The sequence below is a fragment of the Euprymna scolopes genome, chromosome 3 (assembly GCF_053919585.1).
Source record: "Euprymna scolopes isolate OS-2025 chromosome 3, ASM5391958v1, whole genome shotgun sequence".
NCBI classification, from domain to species: domain Eukaryota; kingdom Metazoa; phylum Mollusca; class Cephalopoda; order Sepiida; family Sepiolidae; genus Euprymna; species Euprymna scolopes.
This window is the reverse complement of record NC_136484.1, coordinates 66,973,907-67,000,583: the sequence shown is the minus strand read 5'-3', so window position 1 is coordinate 67,000,583 and position 26,677 is coordinate 66,973,907. Positions and strand designations below refer to the sequence as shown.

At 30.4% G+C, this 26,677-nt stretch overlaps 1 protein-coding gene across 1 annotated transcript in view; it reads right to left on the bottom strand.

The window, feature by feature from the left end:
• Window positions 1–26,677, bottom strand: part of LOC145255844 (THO complex subunit 2-like) — a 310,358-nt gene that overhangs the window by 179,501 nt on the left and 104,180 nt on the right. Inside the window, exon 34 of the mRNA XM_080114588.1 lies at window positions 20,861–20,907. Within this exon, the coding sequence (XP_079970714.1) occupies window positions 20,861–20,907 (47 nt within the window). The remainder of the gene's footprint in view (window positions 1–20,860; window positions 20,908–26,677) is intronic.

The following is a 26,677-nucleotide window of genomic DNA, read 5'->3' as shown; positions in this document are numbered from 1 at the left end:
TTTCAATGTAATTGTTCCAACTCATGTTTCCTGTGAACGTTAGGCCAAGGATTCTTGATTCCTATATTAGTTTGTTTTATTCTATCCGGGTTTTATTTTTCACTAGCCTGGGTGCCCGGCATTGCCCAGGTGTTAAAAAAAAAAAAAAAAAAAAAGTGTTAGTAGGCAGGCAGGCTCAAACCCGTGATGTGAAGGTGGAAAAGAAAGTGAAAGAAAAGCTGAGATCTTACCGCTATGCTAAGATGTGAGAGAAAGTGAAAAGCATTCAAATTTAACGATTAAAAAGTTGATTTGCAGAAATGAATTCATGCAGGTGCAGAAATGAACGTCTGGCTTGAGGCCAGTCAAGCTTCTCGTCGTATTTCTTTCCCCACAATATTGGGTAAAACCAGCTCCCCCAAAAAGGGGGAGCTCTCAAATGAATAGCAATTGTCTGATATGAAGGGTTTTCCCAACATTAATCAAAGCTAATTGCTTTCAAGATGTTCCTGGCAGGAAAGCCAGGCGGCCTACTTCGTTCCAATTAATTTCACTTTATACGAAAAAGAAACACACGAAAGGACGGAATAGAGAGAATTTTATAAAAGTTCAAAATAAATGTAGAGACGACATCGATTCACAAATCGTAGATATTATGATCTAAGGAGTATATATATAAAAAATAGTAACGTAGTCGAAAGCACCCCCCCCCCCGCCTTCCTTGGACATGCAAAAACACGCATGCCACTTTTGCCTTTTATATATATATATATACACAGAGAACAGATCAATGATCGTGAGATTTATTCTAATGTGCAACAAACAAAATAATTTTTTAATATAATCTTAACCAAAGATCTTACTAAATTTTATTTGTGTTTTTATTACTTAAACAGCTATTTATCAAGGACCTGTAGTACAGTGGTTAGAGTACTTGGAAAAATCAAGTATGTTTTTGTGAAGGTTCAATTCTCAGTTTGAGTGACCGAAAAATACAATTGTGAATTACTTAAGACCTCTATCCAGTCATGGCTGACGGAACAAGAGCATGAAGTAAATAAAGGTTCAATTCTCAGTGTTGGCAACTGCAAAACGAGAGTATGCTACCCCATGAAATAAAGAGTTCTGTTCAAAATTCCATCTAAATTTCTGATTTCCACAAGATACACCTGAAGGTAGGAGGTTATATTGATTGAAATGTTGTGAAAATGACACTCAAGATGAGAATAGTGGTCCGATGAATACAAATAGTACAAAAATTCCATTAAAATCAAGTAATTTCCTAACTTTTGGCAATTTAAAAAAGAAAATGCAGGACAGTTGTTTGTCAACATTTTAAATTGACATCTATCAAATTCGAACATTGTTGCTTTAAACAGATATGCACTGCAGCAAATGAGAATATTTAATTACATTGCTAAAATATAGACCAGAAAAAAAACAAAAAAAAACCTCTCTATTGAATTTCTTTAAAAGATTATGACAATTATCTGATGAGCTTTAATGAATAGAGATAAAAAAAAAATCAAGATACAAAAACTCAAAACTAAAAAAGTCAACTCAACTTTGGTGGCACTGATTAAATTTGGTTTAATATACAGCAGCAGAAAATATAGAATTAATGTTCAAATTGGCTATGCAATAACTAAATTTTCAAGATGAAACCCTTCAAATAACACATCAAAATTACTAATGTACAAATAAAACAAATCCTGTTATGCTGCTGTTAAAATTGAAGTTAAAAAAAACCCTGGTGATTTAACACTAATCATATACAACTTCACACTAGCATTTTCTTTAGTCAGTAAAAATAAAAGTTATACATTGTGTCATATGAAATGCGGAGAATTGAGAAATAGCTCATTATTAAAAATGAGTTAATTTGGTTTCTGTGTAATACATGCACAAGTATACAACTGGATATATCTGATTATATGCAAGTAAAAGAAAGGATTTTAATTTTAAGCAATATTTTGAAGGAGGAAAGAAAACTTATCAAAAAGAAAAATTCAAGAATGATAATTAAAGATAAAAGATTCATATAGTTCAAATGTTAAAATGATAAATTTTAAATATTTTCTGAAAATTATTATTTTATTTTTTTTAGAAATGTAAATTTTGATATTCACTTCATATATTTTTCAAGTTCCAACTAAATATTTTTTTTTTATTTTGCAAACATATTGTGCCAAAGATTTTAATCTAAACATGATTTAAAATTGTCTTGGGAACAACACATAATCATATGTAGAGAATTGATACAGAACACAAAATAAGATATTCTAGATAAATTCTCCAGAGAGAATTTGAATGCCAAGTAGACACTATCCTCAAGTATCTAAGGTCTCTCTGTATAGGGTTTTATCAGAACAACCTGGCATAAGGATACTTTCCCTTATAAGTAAACCCTGACTAAATATTTAAAATATATTAAAAAAGTATTCAAAGCTCAAATAAACCCCCGTCAATATGGCTACCTTATTCTGGATTGGTGCACCTTCTCTATGTGATGTTGCTTATAGTAACGATTAATGTTGGAATGATTAATAATCAAGAACAGATCAATGTCTGGAGATTGACAATTGTGAATTGAATAAGCGTTGATCTATTTGAATGATAGAGAAAGTACTAAAGTACTAAGATTATGCTGAACAATTCATAGTTACTTTTGCCTCCATCACATGATGCATCTATTCACAATAGTCTAGAAATATAAAATTTAAATACTAAAATAATTTATAGTAAATGTACATAAGCTACCAGAAAAGAATAGAAGAGAGAGAGATCGCCGTCTGGGATTACTTGAACAAACTGTAAAAACAAATTTTTAATTTCAACATTTTTTTATTGTTTTTTTTGTCAAGTGATTATTTTTTGGCTCATTATTTTTTCTTAGATTATAAAACTTATTAAAAATATTTCCACTTGAATTTGGCTCATTAAGCAATTGCAATCTTCAGATGACTCACCAAAAATAGACGATAGCTCGTAGACTTAGAATTCCTACAATAATGCTGATCGTTTCATATGAATTTATTAAATGGGGAAATAAAAAATAATCATGTACGAAGAAGCTGATCTCTTTTTAGATGGATATTTGAAGATTATATGACAATGGCCAATTGCAAAATAGAAGAGAAACACGGCAAAAGAAATGTCTTACTTCAACATAAATTATAAAAAGATTTTACATGAAAGCAGTAGTTGTAGAATTTTTCCACAACCTCTGCAGATTGAACTAATATAATTTCAATTTACGTCTATATAAATGAAACAGTAGTCTGTGTGTGTGTATATATTTAACCGATAAACTCTAAAACTACTCGTCACATCACACTGAAATTAACAGGAAATAGTAATCATACACCAAAGATGGTTTATAACAAGTAAAATCTTTGTCTGGATGAATAACATATTCAGAAATATGTCGGCAAGTTGAAATGCAAAATGTTCATTTCAACTTGCTGACATCTGCACATGCTCAAATTCAAATCATTTCTTCTAGTCGTTTAATATTAAATCCTTACTTATCGCTCAATAACTACATTGGTAGGAGACGCAGCTGGAGCAATAAATGTTTTGGTTTCGATTTTAGTTGATGACACCCAAGTCGTCATTATTTTTAAACTTTTGAAATCACTATTATATATTAGGTACAATATAATATTCAATAGAGAATTGGCTCTGTAATAATAAATACGAATTCCGCAGGAATTTAAATTCATTTAACCGTATTTTATAACTTGGCACTAGTTTTGTCATAAATGGTTTAAATAAAATATAAGCAATCACAGCTGATAAGAGTAAACAAATATACTCAGCAGATCAACATCTACAAATAATCAGCAAAAAATTGAAATGAAGTTCTGTTATTTCTATTTTTGGTATCAAACTATTTGAAAAGATGACACATTATCAACAAGGTCTACTTTGATTATACTTTTATCATTTATAGTATTTACGATGCTACCTTTGTTTGTTTTTTTTTTGTTTTAAGCTGAAATAACCAAACTGACAAGCAGTGCAAATGAAAATAAGAACTTTGTTATCATTAGAAATTTTAAAATGACAATTTTCAATTAAAAACAAAATCTGTTCACTATAACTGATAAACATTTTTAATAAGTCAAATTTGAAAGAAAATTGAAAAAAACATTGAAGTTATACTTCAAATTATTTTAAGAGATAAACAAGAAAAAATGTTTCAAGAATCATATTAAAGCATAAATTCTATTTTTTTTTAATTAAAAATATACAAAAAAGTTGGCAAGAGAGCTAAAATTTATTATCAAATTAAGAATTCAGTCATTTTAAAAGATTTTACATGTTAATGATATTAAATAACTTAAACATTTTTTTTTAATTCAAAATCATGAGTGCAAACATTTTAGTGGTTTTATAAAAAATGCTCAATTTATTTGTTTTTGTAAATATTGTGACAATTAAGTTTTATGCTATTCTAATTAATTCAGTTTTGATAAAAATTGCTTAAAAAAAAAAAATAAAAAAAAAAAAAAAAGGAAAAATTTGTGGAAGAATAAAGACCAAATAAATAGATAATCTTCAAATGGAGTTGAATAAATCTGCAAAAAAGGTAAATAAAACGCATAAGACATGTACCAAGTAAAATAAAGTTTTGACTTCATATTAAAATGAAATATCCATGACAAATATTATACTTTCTGTTATCCTTCATGGTCTTGGATGTGTAAATTATATCTTAACTCTGAATAACAAACTTCAGACCTTTAAAAATCACATAATGAAAGACGAGATCTACTGTAATCGGATGCAAACAACAGCAATTTAACCTCAGTATAATGTGCATGATAAAGAGTAAATGTTTGGCCATTTGTAAAACGCTTTCAAAATGGTCTTTCTAAACTGTGTATAATGAAAGATTCAAGGTTAGAGAAATAAGGTTAGGGTTGGCAGCAACCGAAGTGCTGACAGACTGATGTTTACAAATTATCAGGTCTTAGTCTGAATATGAACTGAACAAAACTGCATAATATAGGAAAATTTTTGATGTAACTGAACTATCTATGATATAAATCTCACCTGCCTGTTTAAATATATGTATATCTGCCTAAAACTTTCGACAGAGGAGATGGATTTTCATGAGATCAGTATCGTTTTGAAGCTCGACTCTTCAGACAACAAATATTGAAAAATTGGCCCAAAACATTAATTCCTTATTCCTTAACCCTCAACTGGGCACTTTTCTATAGGGTGGGGGTCGCTTTTTTCGCCAATATTTTCGAAAGTCACCCCCCCCCTCTTTTAAATTGATTAGCCTAAATTTAAACCTTTGCCACTTCCGGTTTGGCTATGGACACAACAGCAAAGACGTCACATTTTTTTTCACATTCTTTTCCTCCTTCGTGATACAGGTTTGAGCCTGCCTGCCTACTACCACTTTTTTTTTTTTTTTTTTTTCTTTTTTGCTTAACACACACCTCCAAACACCCGGGTAATGCTGGGCACCCAGGATAGTCTACCAGAGGAGTAGAATGTAGGCATACATTGTTTTTAGCAAGTCACAATAAAATGGACATTTCTTGAAATGTTACCTACAAAATTTGATAACTTATTTGTTTTGTTTGTGTTTATAGCATACTAGCAGTTCCGCCCAGCTTTGCTCGGGCCCTATGTACTGTTCATAACGTTATGTGCATATGTGTGAGTATGTAAAGTAATGACTTTCTGTGTAATAGTCTTCCTTAACTATCATAGAAAAAAGACAGACATTTTCTCTTTTATAGATATACTAGCATGGGTGCCTTGCGTTGCCCGGGTATTTCGAGGTGTATGTTTAGCAAAAAAGCGCTCAATTTTTTTTTTTTTAACTATGACCCCTTAACATTTGTTTTGGGCTCAAATCAAGTTATTAAGTTAGATCCATGTCCAAGGAACCTATATCTAAAATTTCAAGTTTTTAGACCCAAAATTGTTGGAGGAGTTTGGTAGAGTTCTCAAAGGTCAAATCGTTGAACTTTGACCCCTTAATCGCCAAATTTCTGGCCGAAAACCGATCACATCGATTTTCCCAAATCTCAGTACCCTGGTATATCAAATTTCGAGTCTGTAGACTTAAAATTGACAGACAGATACACAGACATGTTCACTTTTATAGATATATAGATTTGCCCCATTTGTTTTTGATTTAATATGAGAGAGAGAGAGAAAACAAAGCACTGTTTTCATATTTTTTAATGTTTGAGATGAGGTATTATTATTATTATTTGCACCCCCCTTCCCATTATTATGTTCACTTTGCTATTTCTCTTCTCCAACCTTCAGGTGTATTCTTCATTCACATGGCATAAGCAATTGCATGAAGCTGCCATGTTCTTACGAAACCTTCAATTTAAATATTTACATTATTCTTTTTTAATCAACAGTTCCCATCTTTAATATTTAAACTAAATTAACTGACAATGTTTCTACAGCTTAAGATTTGAAACTTTCTTTTTTCAGCATGTTTTTGCATATATTACCGTTTATGTTTTTTCGACACCTGAACATTGTCCAATGGCATATCAGCCGAAAAATAACAAAGATGAGCATCATAGTCTGCAAAGCAAAGACAACAACAAAACAATATATCATCAATAGCTAAGCTGGATTGAAATGCCATATGTATAGTTTGAGGAATGAATATCTTTCTAAAACTGGCCGGAACTTCCATAGGCAAAGTTTTTCTTTTTTTAAAAATCACCTGTTTGTACAACATGATAGTTTTCAAGTCCAATGTTTACAAATTTTTGCTGAACCATCCTCTTAAGTAATTAAATTTTACTCTATCTCACCATTCAAACTCATTAACCCTTATCCTCAAGAGGCTTTTGGGTCTTGATTCATTAGTATAAAAAAAAAAGAAAGAAAAAAATATATGATGCTACATCATCTAAAACTCCCTCTTTGACATGTGGTGGCTTTATTACTGGCAAGTCATCAAAGATGACTAAGAATAAGGCAGTCAACTACTGGTACCATATCTACTATTACCACCATGCCCCCCCCCCCCAAAAAAAAATGTTAAATTTAAACAAAACATAATAAAATTAAATGTCTATTCAAACTGATGAAAATATTCAAAATTTAAAAAAAAATTTGTTTTACATACATTGTTTTTGTTTCTTTAAAAGACAGTTCAAGAGATCTTTGGAGTTATTTATTATTTTGAAAAGCAATTTAAAAAAAGCAAATAGAGATATGTTAGTGAGACTTATTATTATTATATCATTATCAATTTTGTTATACATTATTTGGTGGCAGGTACTTCCTAAATGCAAAAAAATAAAAAAAATAAATAAATAAAAACTTTAAGGATGACCCCCCCCCCCCTCCAAACCCCCAAAACAATCATTTTATTATGAGAATTAATTCTTTAATTTAAAATAACCAATTTTCTTTATAACCAAAAGATATGAGAATCTGAAAAGGTGTTTATGCTCGCCTATATGTAAACTAGATAAGCATACATTTGATGTATTATTATTATTATTATTATTTAGGGTCAGTCAAATATTAAAAATAGGAGAAAACTAACACAAATCAAAAAGTTCTAAAGAAATTGTAACCATGACTATTGTTCAAATTATTTTTCTCTAAAACCTTAATCTGGGCAATGCAGATTAAGTAGAGTCAGCTTTTGTTTTAAATAAAATTTGAAAAAGTTTTTTATAAAAAAACAATCATTTGATTCAAATCAAACAACCCTGTACACTTTACTTATGGTGTCCACACTTAATTTCTCAGTCTTTGCATCGTTATTCTTCTTTTTCTTTGTTTTCTGTCTGGTTTTACTGTCTGCAACATACAACTCCCATTTACCAATGATATTATTACAGGTCTTTCTTTCCATCGCATGAAAAATAGCATCTTTTTATATTAGTCTCTCATCAAAGTTCACAATTCTGGTATCATGACAATTCTAATTTAATGTTACCTTTATCAAGTAACTTTGCCCCAGAAGAGACGGCACAACACCCAAATGATTTCTTAAACTACAAAGCCAACTAATTAACCTAGCACTATATTTATCAGATACTCTCTAGCCTTTTGTTTGTAAGGTATTTTATTACAATAAGGTTTTATTTGTGCAACCAGAGTTTACTTCAAGATTTATGATCTGCCAACTAGTGTAACTAAGTGCTCTTAAGCTAGAATATAATTAGAAATTAAATGGATTTCTAATGACAATCTAAATTAAGAGTACTTTACAGCCAACTTAAGTAGAATTTAACAATTAGACAGATGAATGCCTGATAACAAAATAAAATTAAAGGAATAAAACATTTAAAATATGAGTACTTATGTATTTTTGGTATCGCGCTAAAATAATGTTTCATTTCAAAAGCCATTCTTAACATAGAGAGGGTGTTTTGTAAGTATTCTGGGCTTTCATCTAACAATTTAATAATAATAAAAAAAAGATAACAAACCTTGAGGTAAAGAGTAAATACAATGCTGTGCTAGAATGTATGAGATTCTTACTAGGTGACAACTCTTTGTAATGTGTTAATTTCTTTATTTTAATTATTTAATAACCAAAAAGAAAGAAAAATCAAGAGTTATCTAATTTAAATCCAATTGTCAGCAAGTTGGAGTTTGATTAAATTATATTTCAATGATTAAAATTCTATTTTACAAATAAAAAATGACTCAATCTTATTAAATTACTTCGTACAATCCAAGAATATATATATATATATCACAGTTCTCTATTTATAGTATTCAAAGAGGATCTTTTATCCATCATTAAAATATTAAAGACAAAATAAAATTTTAATATTTTTTAGAAATTAAATTTAAAAATAAATTTTTTTTCAAGAACCAAAATATTTTCAAGAAAAATATTCTTTGAAGAAAATTCATCAAATAAACTTGTTGACAATTATTCCTATTTATGTCGCTACATGAGGGAGAGAGCGCCAGAAAAATAAAAAAAATATATATTTGTTTCACAAGTGACAGTAGTCCTTAACAAATTCATTCACGCAATTCCGAACACCACTGCTGAATCGACACGCCACACCACGAACAAATACTGTTGAATCGACACACAAGTTCCTGAGCAGAACCAAACAATCTCGCTGAATCGACACACCACGATACGAAAATGCATTAACGTGAAACACGTTATCAAAGCAGTGTATTTCAATCCCCAATCACTTATCGGCTTGTTCTTTTCATCTTTTCATAGCTGTTAGGTGAAACTAAATTCTCACATTAGGGTAAGATGGGTGTAGTTCATTAATGGATTTGATTTGTAATCGAAAGGTCACGGGTTCGCTTTTCACCGCAGGTAGGCTCAACTCGAATGCTTGTGCGCTTCCGCACATGCTCAGCACAGTTTATCTAATGTTATTGAAATTTCCCAGAATTAATATTTTTCAGATAAACAAATGTTTGATGTTAAAAAAAAGATTAAAAAAAAATGTGTCTATCATTGCCTTAAATTAACAGCATGAATTAATGAAAGGTATTTTTTTGTATGCTGAAATGACCTATATTACTGATTAATTCTTTTGTTTTTTTAAACTAGCATAGTTACAATAATAAAAAAACGAACAACTTCTCTCACTCATGTGATCATTACTACTTGAATAATATAACTTTTAATCATAACTTTTGTTGGATTTTAAAGAAAAATCTAAGGCATCAACTTTTGGATATTTTGTGAAAAAAGAAAAAAAAGAAATAAATAAAAAAAAAAAAGAAAGAATTTTTTTTTTCAATTTTGAGTGAAACATTTTCCAGTTTGCCAAACTTTTTCTTGGGTTATAATTATATCTTTTATGTAAATAAACTATTAATCCAACAGTTTTAGACAAAATTTAATCAAGATACATTTTTTTTTTTGTAAATTATCATATTAGCCTCCTGAGGAAAAAAGAGTTTTCTCATAAAATATAGCTGTCAGTGCTCAACTTTCATAATTATATAAATCAATGCAACATTTTTGTGAAAAACAAACTAATTTTGAGAAAATCAAAAGACTAAAAGGTGTAAAGGTATTTCCATTCCTGCTCCCCTTAAAATGATGGCTATTTATGTATTAGTACTTCTACCTAGGATCAAAGTTTGTATTACACACATGCACAATGCATTTAATCTATGTAGAAGATAAACACTATTATTTATGGTTTTATTAATAATCAAGGACAACTATTTTATCATGGCATCTTTATCTCATACTTGTTATTAGTTCACTTTTGAACTATTATTACGAATAATACAAATATGTGAAACCAAAAATAATTTTGAAAAATTTGAAAAAAGAAAAGTCATTAAATGTATTTTTTCATTTTGCTAATGGATTCAAAACAAATGCAAAAAGAAAAATGACAAATGGATGAACATTTTCTTTCTACAGTTAATATCAGACATTTTTGTAATATATCTTCTTGTTCTTATTCTTCTTATATTATAGGTTAAAGCCAATTCATATCTTATTTGACCAAAATAGCTTAGCTAAGTTTTGGTATATATTGGTCTGTGTTCTTAAAGACAATTTAATTTTTAATTGTTTTCATCAAATTTTATTAAAAAGAAAAACAAAATGTAAAAACATGACTATTTCTTTATAAGCCCTTTACCCTGACAACGTTGGGTAAATGCAGTTTATATAAAATAAAATTGTTAGACAAGTTGTTGCATTCTCAAGCAATTTACATTCAAACCTGACTTTTTAAATTAAGCTTTTCTAAATGTTATAATTCAAATTTTTTTTTTATTCAATTTATATAATGATCCAATTGATACAATAAATAATTTTGAAATTTGTTAAACTTTGCAAAAATCCATTTAAAAAAAAAGAAAAAAAAAGAAGGGGGATTAGTATGTAAAAGCCGTTTTTTATTTAATTTCTTTTGTATATACTATGTTTATTTCATAAAAAAAAATACACACACACACGCACTCTAAAGTATTTGTGATTTAAATTTTAGCATTTTGTAAGACATCAATTATATTGCAAACTCATTTTTAAACGACAAACATTCCCTCTAATATATCAAACTAGATGAAACAGTTTATAAACATTATTAAATAGAAAAACAAAATACTTAACATTACTTATATGAAAATTAAAAACTTTTTAAAAATTTCAATTTTGTTTTTCCTTCCTTCTTTATGTACCGACACATTGACTGAACTCCTTCCCTCTCAAGAGATGATGAAAACACTCATAGAAGGTGCCTCCATGTTGAGGAGTATATAGTGAAACAAGGATTTCACATTCATAAGCATAATTTTCCTGAGTCGGCATTGCTTGAATCAAAAGAGAATGAAACATCCAAGACTATCAAAATCAATGTTGCGATACACAGACACAGTTTGTACATTTTTCTTTCACTTTCCTTACATTTCAATGCAAGTTAGATATTGTTACATACAAATAGAACTGGCAATGTGGAAACGATAGGATTTCTTAGAAAGAGATGAAAGAATTGAAACAACATAATTCAATTATTCAATTTGTGAGTGAGCAATAAAGCTAATCTAAATTATGAAAACAATATAAACCATTTACTTGTGAGAAACAATGAATCTGAAATGCATAAAGCTGAACAGCCTAGTTTTAAGTCGTCTTATTTCCTCAGCCAACAAATCCATGTTAAATATGTCCAAAAATTATTAATGGTATTTTTAAAATAATATTTTGTTAGATGGTGAGTCACAGGATAAGTGATTACATTTATATTAAAAAACAAACTTAGTTATATTTTAGTCTGAAATTTTGAAATGAATAATTTACATATTTTTTTTTTTTTTTATTCAAAGTTGATATTTTTATGATTTAGATTTGTTGACTACTCTTCTAATCTTAGATAGTATTCTCATAACATTTTGGCTGATGTAACCTATGGCAAGTGCATTTTGTGGAATCTTGAAATCTGACTGAACCCATTATTTAATCAATGAAAGTAGACTCTTCTTGTTCCATCAGCCATAACCAGATAGAAGTCTTAAGTAATCATTGCCTGTACTGAGGTTTGAACTTTTAACTACTAGAAGACTGTCACTTAGAACTGATTAACACTTTATCTGTTGCACAACCGGTCCATATAAAGGCTATAGATTCCAGGGTTCAACAAATTCCGACTGAAGGCTGGGGGTTACATTGGCCAAAATGTGAAAATAACATTGAAGATAAGAACAGTAGTCCAAATTAAGACATCAATCCTCAAAAAATTATAAAACATTGATATTTATATACAGTGTTTTTATTTTTATTTTTTAGACAACTCTGTTTTCTTTAATCGCAGATTTTGCATTTTTTGAGTTCAGCTTGATTTTACAATTCATCATGTGGTTTCAGCAGGACAGAGCCACGTGCCACATAGCTTATGATACGATCAATGTACCGAGAGAAACATTTAATAAATGAAAGAATAATTTCACAAAATGAACCTGTAAACTGGCCACCTCGTTCATACGATTTAACCGCATTAGATTATTTTCTTTGAGGATATGTAAAGTGCCATGTCTATGCTGACAAAGAAGACACTATAGACTACTTGGAAGACAACATTTGACATGTTGTTGCTGAAATACAATCTAATTTAATGCATAGAGTTGTGAAAATTGGGCCTCTAGATTATGCCGTGTGTGCAAGCCGTGTGTGTGCGTGTGTGTTGGGGGGGGGCATATATCTGCAATTATTGTATTCAAATTATAAATGCCAAAAATTAATCTTTGGAATAAACTATACTTTTCATAAGATTCTAAATAAATATTAAAAATATTTTTATGTGATTTATTTTAATTTAAAGTTTACTGCCTCTAGAAAAAAACAAAACAAAACAAAAAAAAAAAAACTTTATTTTGTCAGCTGTGCCATCTGAATGAAAAAAAAAAAGCTACAAGTTGTCTTGGCTTGATTATATTTCTATTTCTGATGTTAATCTGTGACTGAGTATTCATTAATTCCAAATTAATAGACAAAATAACCAGGCTATTAGAGTTATGTGGGAAATATTCAAGTATACACAATACACAAAAATCAAGTTAATCATATTTAAATACACAAAAACATTGCGGTAAACAAACAATAAACCTGGAAAAAAAAGGCACATCCAGCCAAAAAACACTAGAACTATAAATATGAGTCATCATTTACCATGGTCAAAAGCTACTTGAGGATAAGGATCAATGAGATAGAATAAGTTGAATGATGGAAAATATTATAGGAGTATTGGAAATGAATAATGGATTAAGTTTGATTACTGATGGGGACGAGTTATTTCATTTACCTCCTTTTCAAGAGGTGGGACATAAGGTCAAGGGTGGGTTTGATGAACGGGTTTCTGGATTTGAATTTGGCACACCTAAGTTTTCAGTCCATGTCGTTTTTGACAAGTATTTATTGACATTGGATTTGAAATGATGCTGTAATCTGCAGGGAAGCAGTTCTGTGGTTATGTTTTCAGAGATGCAGAAAACTGATCACCAGTATTTTTAAATACTGGGTAGACTAACAAAGTTTTCCAAGGAGATGGAATTCATTTCTTCTTTAAGCAATGATTGAATAATTTTGTAGGGATGGGGATAGGCACAATTCTGGGAGCAGATTTTGAAACATGCTGGAATATTTTCAGAACTAGTCGCTTGCTGCCATCTAGGTTCCTGGCAACATTCTAGACAAATATATATCACTCAGAGTATTTTTAGTCATAGGGTAAGGAATCCTGGAAGTAGGTGGTCTTGCTTGCAAAAGACAGAATCTGTCACAAAATTGTTTGCAAAAAGCTTGACTTTTTTAGCTACTGAGGAAATCTTCTACAATCCATTGATGATGGTTGAAACTGAAGTTTTACATTTGTTTAGTATCAGTATTGTTATTCTCCAAAATTCTTGAGAAACAAATCTCTGTTTAGTATTTCTAAATTTAACAGATTGGGTATATAACTTTTTTGCGTATAACCCCTTTGGAGCAGTTTTAAAAGTGGCTTTGTTTTTTGAACATCTATCCTATTAATAATAATTAAAATAATGGTTTCTGTGAGCAATGGAAGCAGCACACTCAGGAGTGAACCATGGTTGACTGTTTGGTCTCTGTTAGAATTTTAGAGTGTATAAAACTAAACACCAGCGATTGACCAACTGGATATTTTGGAGGCGACACCGAAATGTTCTTCCTCAAATTAAAATGCAGATGAATTTCAGTTGAAAGATCTAAAAATTATCGCAATCAGCTGTTGAATATTGATTGGTTGGTACAATGGAAGAGAACATCAGGCCTCCCTGAAGTTTTAACCAGTTTTTATGGAAATTTGTGCTGGCAAATCATGTGATTCCAAGTTATACTGATAGAATAACTAACCAGACCAACCAAATTAGGAACTAAATTTAATGTTTGGGATTAAGAATTTGGTTAATCTTGAAGACACAATTTTTCAAATCATTTATTCTTGTGATTATAAATAATACACTACAGTAATGCAATAGTCACGCTGTTATGAAGTAAACAACCACTAAACAATTTTATATCATGTTTTAATGTCTATTGTTAGAATATGTAAATAAAGATAAAAATTTAGACAACTGAACATTAGAGATAATTTCTTACTTTTAAAATTAACGTTTTTTTTTTTCAGATTGTGAAATGGAAAAGCTTAACAGAAAAGTAAAATTCAAACTTATAAAATAAGCCCAAGTAAAACTTGGAGAATATCATGATTTTTTTATGTTGTAAGTAGTAGAATACTGATCCCAAGGCAGATATTCTGCGAATAAAATGAATTCATTGAGCAGCAATACTTTTTGTACTACTTTTATGCCCTCTTATGAAGTTTAAAATTAAGATAGTATACTTATAAAACTCTGTGGATCTTTATGTTTGCATCTTATTTGGAGAACATTACAGAGATAGAGGGAAAAGAGAGAGGGAGTAGAAGAAGAAAAAGGTGGAGAATAGAAAGAAAAGCAGAGAGAGAGAGTGGGGAAAGGGGATGGAGAGAGAGGGAGCAGAAGAGAGATAGGAGGAAAAAAGGGATATAAGAAAAAAGGAGAGAGAAAAGGAGAGAAAAGGAAAGAGAAGGAGGGGAAAGGAAAGAGAAGGAGGGGAAAGGAAAGAGAAGGAGGGGAAAGGAAAGAAGGAAGTGAAAGGAAAGAGAAGGAGGGGAAAGGAAAGAGAAGGAGGGGAAAGGAAAGAGAAGGAGGGGAAAGGAAAGAAGGAAGTGAAAGGAAAGAAGGAGGGGAAAGGAAAGAAGGAAGTGAAAGGAAAGAAGGAAGTGAAAGGAAAGAGAAGGAGGGGAAAGGAAAGAGAAGGAGGGGAAAGGAAAGAGAAGGAGGGGAAAGGAAAGAGAAGGAGGGGAAAGGAAAGAGAAGGAGGAGAAAGGAAAGAGAAGGAGGGGAAAGGAAAGAGAAGGAGGGGAAAGGAAAGAAGGAAGTGAAAGGAAAGAGAGGAGGGGAAAGGAAAGAGAAGGAGGGGAAAGGAAAGAGAAGGAGGGGAAAGGAAAGAGAAGGAGGGGAAAGGAAAGAGAAGGAGGGGAAAGGAAAGAGAAGGAGGGGAAAGGAAAGAAAAGGAGGGGAAAGGAAAGAGAGGAAGGGAAAGGAAAGAGAGGAAGGGAAAGGAAAGAGAGGAAGGGAAAGGAAAGAGAGGAAGGGAAAGGAAAGAGAGGAAGGGAAAGGAAAGAGAGGAAGGGAAAGGAAAGAGAAGGGGGAAAGGAAAGAGAAGGGGGAAAGGAAAGAGAAGGGGGAAAGGAAAGAGAGGAAGGGAAAGAGGTGAGGATAAGAGAAAAGGGAGAGAGTAAGAAAGGTGATAAAATAAGAGAGAAGAAGATAATTCAAAAAGGAACAAGTGAATAAATGAGGATAATACTTTTAGAATATATGAATATGCCATTGTCATCACTGGAGAAACATACAATATTATAGATATTCTTTAAGTAAAAAAGTTCTATTTAAAAAATAATAATTGTAGCATCAGTGCATGTACATTTTACTTGCATCAAGATCTGACAACATTCAGTTAAAACTTGACATAATTGTAATCACACCTAACAATTTGTTAGATTTTTCTCAGTTTTATAAAACCATTATTTACTTTCAAAGATTCTTTCATACTAACTTTTGTTTAAAATAACAAACCGAACATTTTAGTATGTATTTACTTATTGCAAATCGTTTTTTCTACGTTTATTAAAAAAACTATTTGCATTGTAGTAAAAAAATCAAATTTTTGTGTTATCTTTGATCTTTTTTGCTTATTTTTTCAAAATAAGAAATAATTAAATGTTTTTCTTAACAGTTATAGTTTAATAAAAATATTTGACTGTTTTCACATTTTTCCATAAGATTCTAAATAAATAAAATACAGTGTTAAACAATTTTTAACAGTAAAAAAAAATCACTAGCAAATATATATAAAAAAGAAAATCTAGATTTTTTTGTACAATTTCAATATTCTAATATGAATTTATATATGCTAATACAACTAGGGAAACAGGTGAAAATTGCAGTTCCAAGTAAATCAGCAACAAAACTCTTTAATATATTTATGCTTTAGGCAAAAATATTTATCTACACCAAAAGTTAAGAATTTTGGCCGAGCCACCCTTGATAAAAATGGAAATACTCGTAAAGCAAAGGGAGATAAGTCAGTCTGCTATTTAACCAAGTAATAATGAATGGAGTATTGGCAAAATACGAAAAGTGATTTTTATTTTTAATTAAAATTCTACTTGATAATTTCTTAATTTTTGCATGATAGGTAAATGTACCAAAGATTTTTTTACTTGTGCCTCATACTATATAAGCACCTAATATTTTTTAATTCAAAATAAAATGTGACTAAAGAACAGATGCATGTATAATGTCTTCTTTATACTATACAAAAAAAAAAAAAAAACATTACCCCAAATTACATAAAAAATACTTGCTGGTAATTAACAAGTTATACTGGAAATTGTAAAATCAAATTTACAATCTAGGTTTGTGTTGGTTTAATAATTATCTTCTATTTATTATTTTGCTACTTGTACAGTTTATTCAGACATTAAAAAATGAAAATATACAAAAAAAGGTTATATTGGATTTATCCGTTCTGAACTGAAGATCTCCGAAAGAAATTTCGCTTAATTTGATCACATAGATTTTTTTTTACAGCGGAAAAACACGTTTTTATGACAGCACATTGAAGGCAGACATCTTGGATTTTTTCTTAATTTTTGTTTGGGGTTTAGAAACGCCACGGGGAGATAACTCCAATTAAAGCGCCGACACTCCCTCCCTATCTTTAATACTAGCTTTTCTTCCTAAAAATCGAACCTTTTGCTCGGTATCATAACAAATTGTTTTTTCGCTGTCAAACAAAAAATACTTGATGAAATTAAGTGAAATTTTTTTTCGGAGAACTTCATTCCATAATGGATACGTACAATTTAAACTTTTTTTTTTTTTTTTTTTCTCGATATTTTCATTTTTTAATGTTTTGATTAAACTGTACAAGTACCATTATTTTACCTCTAGCTAGAGGCAGGTCTTGAATAGTTTAAATTATTACAATAGATCTTACTGGGTTTTAAATTAGTTTAACTGATTAAATAGATTGTGTCATATTCATGATACCACTTTTGTTGCTATTTAATCTGTGGAGAAAATATGAAAAGAAATGGATCCAAAATTTCTCAACATAAAGTTCAATGATCAATTTCGAATGTCAAGGTATTGTCATAGACAAAAACTTCAAATGAGAATATTAATGTATTTTCTTTAAAAGAATTGAAAATAATCGTTTGCCAAAAATTAACAATATAATTCAATTTACGATTGCTAGTATTAATATCTTTCAAGTTGTTTATATCATTATAATCATTGTTGCAAGCCTGATTTCAAATCATATAATCAAAGGTTTTTAAAGAAACTATGTCGAAGTTGAATAACTTAATGTAAAAAAACAGTGTGTAATAGCATTCTAATAAATCTACAAAAATCTAAGAACAAAGAAAATCATAATATTAACTTTAACTATATCTTAATAAAATAGTTAAGAAAACTTATTTGCTTATTATAAAGAAATTGCATATTGCCAAATGGAATTTAAAATCTTCAATAACTGTTTCTCATGAAGAATTAAAATTCTTTAGATTTTTTTGTTATAGAGTAGATGAAAATTGAAGAACACTTTCATGCAGCAAATTGATGAAAATATAATGCAAAAAAAGAAAAATGTTTAAAAATGAAAAAAAAAAAAACATAAATGAAAAAAAAAAAAAACATGAGAAGAAATAAAATAAAAAAGAGGAAGCATAAGTTTTCTTAATATAAAGATATAATAAAAAAAAAAAAATAAATGTGAATAAATGACCTACCTTTGGGAATTAACATAATCCAAAAAACCATTGTCACCAAAAACCCAGCACTTGACCCCTGATGTCAATTGTTGATGTAATTATGGTAAATCCTTGTAGAATCAAAATTGCTGTTTAAATTTTTTTCTTTTTTTCCCCTTACATTTGAAATTTCTTTCATTCACTTTTTTTTTTTTTTTTTTTTATTGAATGACAGATGTAAAATGTTTTTCTTTTTTCTTAAAAAAAAAAAGAAAAAAAAAGAAAAAAAAAGATAAACGCTGAAGTCTTTGTGCTAGTGATATTGTTTATAGGAAATTGATATCAGCGATGGCTGTAGCAGTTGATAAATTGGGATCATGATCCTCTTCTTGTTTTGATCCATTATAATCCAACAGCTTCAGAGGAATAAAAGCCAAATTGAATCCAACATGAAGACGCGTTGTAGTGGTGGTGTGCGAGTGATACAATTTATAATATCATTTTAAACGGGCAGAAGGCAGAGATATTACATAATTAGATTGTTTATCGCATCATTTAGGGATTAAATAATAAATGCCATTATTTTTTTTTTTGCCTTCTTTTTTAAAAATATATATTTTTTAAACTTATTAAAAACTTAAAAAATAAAAATGAATTAAAATAAAATAACAAAATAAAAATTTATATATTTTAGACTACGATTCATAAGCATATTTTTTTTTTATTCATCTCTCATTTTATAATGTCGTAGAGCACTGACATATTTAAAACAAATGAAATAAACGAAAAGAAAAAAAATAATTTTATTATGAATTTTTTTTCTATGCAAAATCGAGGATAAGATGATCACTCTGCTGTGAATAAATCGACATCCACAATCCATAATTCGTTCCTTCCACGATTTTGACTTGTCAATCCTTCCAGTTGTGGATCCCCGTCTTTGTATGGACTTCTGAAAAGCTCGTCATTATATCTCTTCTTTCAGTTAGCGAGATTCTTCTTCCTTGGAAACTTTTGTAAGTATAGATTCAAGACGTTTGAGGCACATAATAGAGGTAAAAAAAAAATTAAAAAAAAAAAATGGCTCCTCAACATTTTTGCTCAACACTTTCACAGCATTCTCCAAATAGTTGTAGTAGTAGTATTGATGTTGATAAGGCCAGCTTAGAATTTCCCATTAACATTATGAAAGCCCTTAGTGGGAGGGTGGGGGGGAACATAACATATTCGACCAAGCAATTTTGTGATCACTTGCTGTTGATCAATTTCTTTTCCTTTGGTTTATGTGACTTTTGATAAAATTTCTTTAATTTATCATTCAACAGGAACATGATATCAAATGAGATCATTCTATTTCTCATCCCAGCATGAAAAACAACCGACACCATTATAATTCCTCTTTCTCTTGCACTGTGCTTGATGATGATGATGATGATGATACACAAAGATAATTATGCAGCATTCCCAAAAGGTGAGCCAAGGTGAGCCAAGTTGAAATATTAATTTTAAATTTAAAGACAATAGAAACCATTTTCAAATAAATACTTTGCGTTATCGAAAGAGGTTTTGCCAAGATGATCATCCGTTTTCTATCTTCTTTATACTTGCAAGTAGAAACCTGTGAAAGTCCATGTATGGAAACATCTGGATCTTTTAAGAATAAAAATATTTTAGCATTTTTCCCCATATCAAAATGAACTCAAAAAATATTAAACGAATGTGGAATTAATCTAATTTCTCCTTTAAGATTTCCAACGGCTTCTATGATGTTCTATGATGACGTTGATTGCTGTTTCTGGATCACTTGCTCGTCAATTCATGCAGATCAAAAGAAAAGCGAAGAGTAACAAAAAAAGGCAGCATAGGTTCTCTCTTAATAAATTTCCCAGAGAGCATTGGAACCTAAGATGTTGGATGTCGATGGATTCTTCTCGGGGAAAACTGAATTTAAAAGGCCGCACGGCTTCTTCAGCTCATCAGAAACACCAATACTACAGTGCCATGATGTTGACCAAACATAACTGGGTTGCAAATCAAACAGCAAGCACCAGGTGGGGGCGGCATTCAGCAAGACTGCACATGTACCCTGGAAGTTGCAAATATGCTTCAGGGGAGGTGCCTATGCATCAAATCAACCTTCCCTATTTAGTAGTAATAGTAGTAACTACATATACCAACATGTGCTTGACGTCTCCAAAAATACCTTTTAAATGCATTCTTTCTCTTTCCCTTCTGAATGAATTCCATCACAAGACAGCATTGAAAGATGACCACATTTTGAGCAGGACAATTAACGGCGTTATTATTTTTATTAAATCCTGGAAACCTGTGAATCATAGAATTGTATGATTAAGGTGTGTGTGTGTGGCTGAAAGACAGCACATTCTTCTCTGGCCACTTCCATTTTTCCTCTCCTGGGGCTACACAATGCCTCTTTTCCTAGAGGCAGATCACTGTAGACAGGTTGGTTGCTGAATTTGATGGTCATGTAGGAAAAGCGGGCAGCAATGGCTGCTACCTTCCTTCATTTGTGAAGAATCACCTATAACCCTAGCTTGTTTGAAGCTGACTCAATCTGAGACATCCATACTAACCTTTGTAGAAGTGGATGATGACGTCTCCAGCTTTCTTCGTTTAACATCTGAAAAAAAGAAAGAAAAAAAAAGAAATATATAGAAGAACAAATTCAAACTAAAGATGTTTTCATAGATATATACAGGACATATGTAGATCACTGAAAATGTTTTTGAACCGAATTCAAATTGAAAAGATTGATTTCCTAATCTAGTTGAGCAATTATTTTATGTCCTAAGTAAAAGTGAGGCGTTATGTCAAACACACACACACACACAAAACTCTCCTCCAACTTGCTATGTTAAAGGATTGAAAATAACCAAAGTTCTTTTGTTTTTATTGAATATAATGCATTTTGTAAGATATGTATGGGAATCTACAATTGTTGTTATTTAAATCTTTTTTTTTAAAGTTGAAATGTGATTGTTAATAAAAATAAGTGATGACCAAAAGACAATAAATAAATGTCTTAATAAAAAAAATACCAAATTCGTCTGATGAATAAGAAATTATAATCTCTAGTTTTAATTAAATTTTAAAAATATTGATGATAGCCACGGGGAATGATTTTATTGCTATTAATGATGTCTCTCTTTCACTCTCTCTCTCTCGAGAGAGAGAGGTAGAAAGAGAAAGGGATAATTAAAAAAAAAGTTTTATTTCATATTATTTAATGAATTAATTTCAATTAAATAAAAGGTAAAAAATATTCTGCATACATTTTATAAGAAAATAAAGGAAATCAAATCACATTTCGAAATTTGTCAGAATTAGCTTAGAAATAAATTAATAAGTTCTTTAGTATTCTTTTGTCACAGGGGAAAAAACATCTTATTTTTTTCTAAATTCAATTTTTGGCATGCATACCCCAATTGTGATGAAGTCTAAGAATCTCACAGATTTTGTTTTTATTTTTTATAAGTAGCAGGACTCAGGTCCCGGTGTTGCGCAGTTGAAAAACGATTTACCTTTGTTAAGTAACCTAAATCTGGGTTGCAGAAAAACCTTTGCATGAATACATTTTTATGAAACAAATAAGTATTACCGACATTCATCAAAAACATTTTCTCTCTTTATATATTTGTAACCTATTTGTATTAAGACAATTAATCTATATACCTATAAAAGTGAGAATGTGTGTTTGCGTGTGAGGACACTTAACCTATATATGCAACAAATTTTTGATCTACAGACTTGAAATTTGGTATTTAGGGTATTCAGACATGTGGAAAACGTTTTAATCAGTTTCCATCCAGAAAAACAGGGCTGCTAAGGGGTCAAAATTGAAAAATTGCTACATTGAGGTCATAGGATGTTTATCTGTTTGTCAACTGTTTCACGAATGCACATGTGTGAATCGTTCATATAACAAATTACTTAAGAATAAGTAGGTTTGAAAACATTTTTTAAAGATCGTGTCAAGCTGGCTTAAAGATTATTGTACTTGACTCACTGTCGTTAGGTTTTGGTTTCAATCTCAGCTTGAGTATATATATATATATATATATATATATAAAATATATATATATTTTTATTTACAAGTGAACTATTTAGAAAAGCATAATACTCGCAAGCACATGCCTCAGTTTTTTTGTTTTTTTTTTTTAAAAAGAAATTTAACATAATGTTTAATATCTACAGTATTTCTGTTTATAATAAATAAGAAATCTGCATTAACTGAAATATATTTATGCATATTTTATGACCGGGCAATGCCGGGTGGCCTGCTGGTGTAAAATCGCTATTTCACTGTAAGTAATTTACATGATTAAAATAGGATTTATCCATAAATGACTTTCAAATTGTTAATGCAAGTAGGTCACAAATTCAATGAATTTCCCAAGTGTATTTGCATTAAAACGATTTATGTCAGTAATTACAAGACACCTCTCCAACCATCGCTATTCATGACAAATACCACCCTACCTTAGAATTCTTCCTTCAAACTCCTCGGCCTAACATTCATGAACTGGAACAAATACATTGAGGACACTGCGAAGGCTGCTACAAAAAAATGTGGGTTCCCTTTATCGAGCTAGAAGATTACTCACACCTGAGAGTATCCTGTACCTCTACATGGCCACCATTCGCCCATGCATGGAGCATTGTTGCCACGTTTGGGTCAGCGCATCTACCACTAACCTCTCCCTCTTGGAGAGGATCAAAAAAGAGTTTTCAATAGGTCCCACTTTTGTTAACTAAGCTCCAACCCCTGTCTTATCGCTGCAATGTTAAATGTGTTAATGAAATGTGCTCTGATATACTTGTTGCAAGTGTGCCCCTTCAACATACATATCCCTGACAACCCTGCTTAGCAGTAAAATCTCACCCCTTCATTGCTGAAGTCCCTTAATGCCAGAAAGCTTTCTACTCTTAATAGTTTCTTCCGTCGAACAGTTAGACTAGATTAGAATACCCTCCCTGCTACCCACTTCCTTGACTGTATTGATATGCAGAAGTTTAAATGTAATGTGAATCAACATTTTGTTAATCTTTCCTAGGCATGGTCCCAAATAGTAGCCCCTTATGTCAAGTGTGAGTGAAAAAAAAAATACTTATTTGTTTTATGAAACTTATAAATAAAATTGTATTCATGCAGAGCTTTTTTTTTCAACACAGACTTAGGCTTAGTTATTTTTTTGTCACACAGGTATAACAGAAATATTATTTCCTAGTTGAGTGAGAACATCAACATAGTTGGCGTAAAAAACAAACAAACAACTGTGACCTATTTGTGTTAATAACATGTAATCTATTCAAAGTGATTTGTTTCCAGTCAGGAAAGAAGAAATCCTTCTTGACTGAGGTAATTACCAAAAGAGAAATTTCTGAGGAGATTTATAAAATAATTTTAAAAAATGTTCGAAGATGAATTGTAGTGCTCACTATAACTAATAGTTTGTGTATGCAACATTTCATTCTTTCATTCTGCAATAAGTTATAACATTCTGTTAGTGTTGTGCATTAAAAAGAATAGTGATGTAATTAAAAAATAACTATCAATTCAGATGGAAAAAAAAAAATTAAGTGTATGAAAAAAATAATTGAATAAGTTTACCGATGTAGAAATAAGAAGTTGCCATTTTTCTGAGGTGTTTCTTGTGAATCGCTTAAGTATTCTGGAATCACCACCAGTGTTTGTTTGATTTTTATTCAATGGAAAACTTGTACACAATGATTCTGGTGGTGGTAGTAGTAGTAGTAGTAAAATATTAGTGGGTAAAGGGAGCTGCCTCTTTCTCTTTGTGAGAGTCATGGAAGGTGGAGTAAATAAAAGTACAAAGAAATGAATGCATAATTTCTAGAAACACACGAGTGTTTAAGGTAATAGAAGTGTCAAGAAGATTAGCCTATGAACGGCTTGATTAGTTTGTGATTATGTCCAAAGGCAGAGGAGGAAACAAAACGATTTTATTACAGAGATTTCAAATTTTATTTGTAACATGAAATCATTACAGATGCGGCCATCTTGTTTAAACTACAGCAGCACAAATTGGTAACTATTTTGATGTTTTAGGTACTTTGTGAACCTTATTTTCAATGTTTTATGCACCCAAACTGCAAATATATACATTCTGATAGCAATCATAATACTATCATGTAAATAGTTAAAATAAAACCTACTTGTTTTTTGTTTTATTGAAATGCATAGAGATTCTAAGAGTTTATAACTATTAGATTACCCACCCCTAAGATGGGTGGATTCAAAAACTTATGGGGATATTTTTTTCAGAGGGGGAAAGGGGGAAACACCTGAAGTCATGTTATCCTGATATCACCTGACTGATAAAAACAAATGATAGCCCCCATTAGAATTAAGAGCTGGTAGTGTGATACTGTGTTTAAAAAAATATAATAGAAAGGATTAAGAATTGAGAATCTATATATATAAAGTAGTAGCATTCGTGTGTGTGTGTTTGTCTGTGTGTACAACTCCCAATGATCAAAGAAATATAAAGGCCATATGTGTGTACACCTCTCCTGGTCAAGAATATCAATGCCCATGATAGGATACTTCTGTCAAAGGAGACATCATATTTTATACATAATTTCTATATATAGCATTCTTCAAACCACATCTACAATGATTGAGTTCCGGTCATTAGCATATCACATTAAATTAAATCTATTTAAATAATTAGCTCGATGATATTACTTATTCGACATAATAGCTTTGTTTCAACTGTACTAATTAAAATTTTTAAAATTATTTAGTTTATTTAAATTTCAATTTATATTTGATTTAACTTATTTTATCTGAAATCATTTAATTTTCAAACCAAAAAACCAAAGGGGAAACTGTGATAATTTAATTGAAAACTTGTTTTAAACGGAGCACGTTATTGAATATTTTCTGTAATAGATTTGTTTTCATTTCGAAATATTCTTCTAAGCTGAATTATTATTTTTAATTTGGAGGAAATGTTTTTCACTTATTCTTAATTTTTAAGTAATTTTTTTATTTGTTAGAGAAAAATAATTAAAACTAATGTCCTCATATACTTGCATCCCTATGAGGGTAGAGTTAGTCAGACACAGGGTCAATTTCCCATGTGAGCAACATCCACCATCCAATACATTATCTGCTCCTTTTTTTTTTTGTTTATAAACTTTAATCAGTGTTGTCCAGGATTTATTATAATAATTATACCATAGCAAGTGTGTTTAATTGCCTATGAAACAGATCTTCTTTATAATTTATTTAATATCTTAAATTAAAAATGGTTAATTTTTACGACGTGACCAAGCACCGTTTAACCCCCTAAAAAAAAATTAAGACCTACTTTTTTGGGGCCTAATACGTTTAAACAGTCTTTAGAAATAATATGAAAGAAGAAATTTTGAAAAAAAAAAAAAAAAAAAAAAAAAAAACTATTTTAGCGTAGAGGATCACTTTTCTATATAAATTCAACGTAACATGAGCACCCACTTTTTGGCCACAAAGCATTTAACGAGACATGTAATCTCTAGCATTTTTTCAAGTTTAGCGATCGAGAGGTGGGGGGGATTGAAAATTCAATTTTTTTTTTTTTTTTTTGGTGGTGGTGGTGGTGGTGGTGGTGGTGGGGCTGGAATTACATTTGAAACATAAAATAACGATAAATTTAATTAATTTTTATGAGACCATTCTGTACTTTCACCTAACAATATTATAAACAGAACGAACCTCAAAATATGACAAATTCAATTTGGAGGGGGGGGGGAATTAGATTAGAAGTATAAAATGATGAAAAATTTCATTTAATTGTTTTTAGAATTAAGTTTTGGTAGATCTTTTTTTTTTGCGATCGCTCGGGCCTTCACTGCTATTTTTTATTGAAACAAAAGTTGTAATGATTTATTTTTAATTAATTTTTTTTTTGGGGGGGGGGGGGGGGTCCAGTTCTCAATATATAGTTTCTTCTCTTTGTAGCCCTTCTGCCGAAATATCTGGTGGGTAGGGTATCACATACTTCTTTTTTTTGGGTGAAGACATTTACATGTTTTCATTCGTTCTTTTATTTTTGTTGTGGTGGATTATCCACGTTGCCCATGATAAAAATGATCAGTATACAGGTGTGTTTCAAACGGAACTTCATGTCATTCCAGGCAATGCTGGGTACCCATGCTAGTTTGTTATATTTGATTTGGGTGCATCTTAATAGGTAATTGCATATAATCATGTATTATTGTATGTTGAATGTTAGGGTAAACTGGATACTCAGGCTACTGTATCCTTATCGTCTTTCCTATTCATTGTGTTGTGTGAGCAAGTATAATTGGCATAGATTAGTTGTCCAGTAAAAACAGAGCCTAGTCTACCCTATTATTTTATCTACATGTGAGAGAAGAAACAA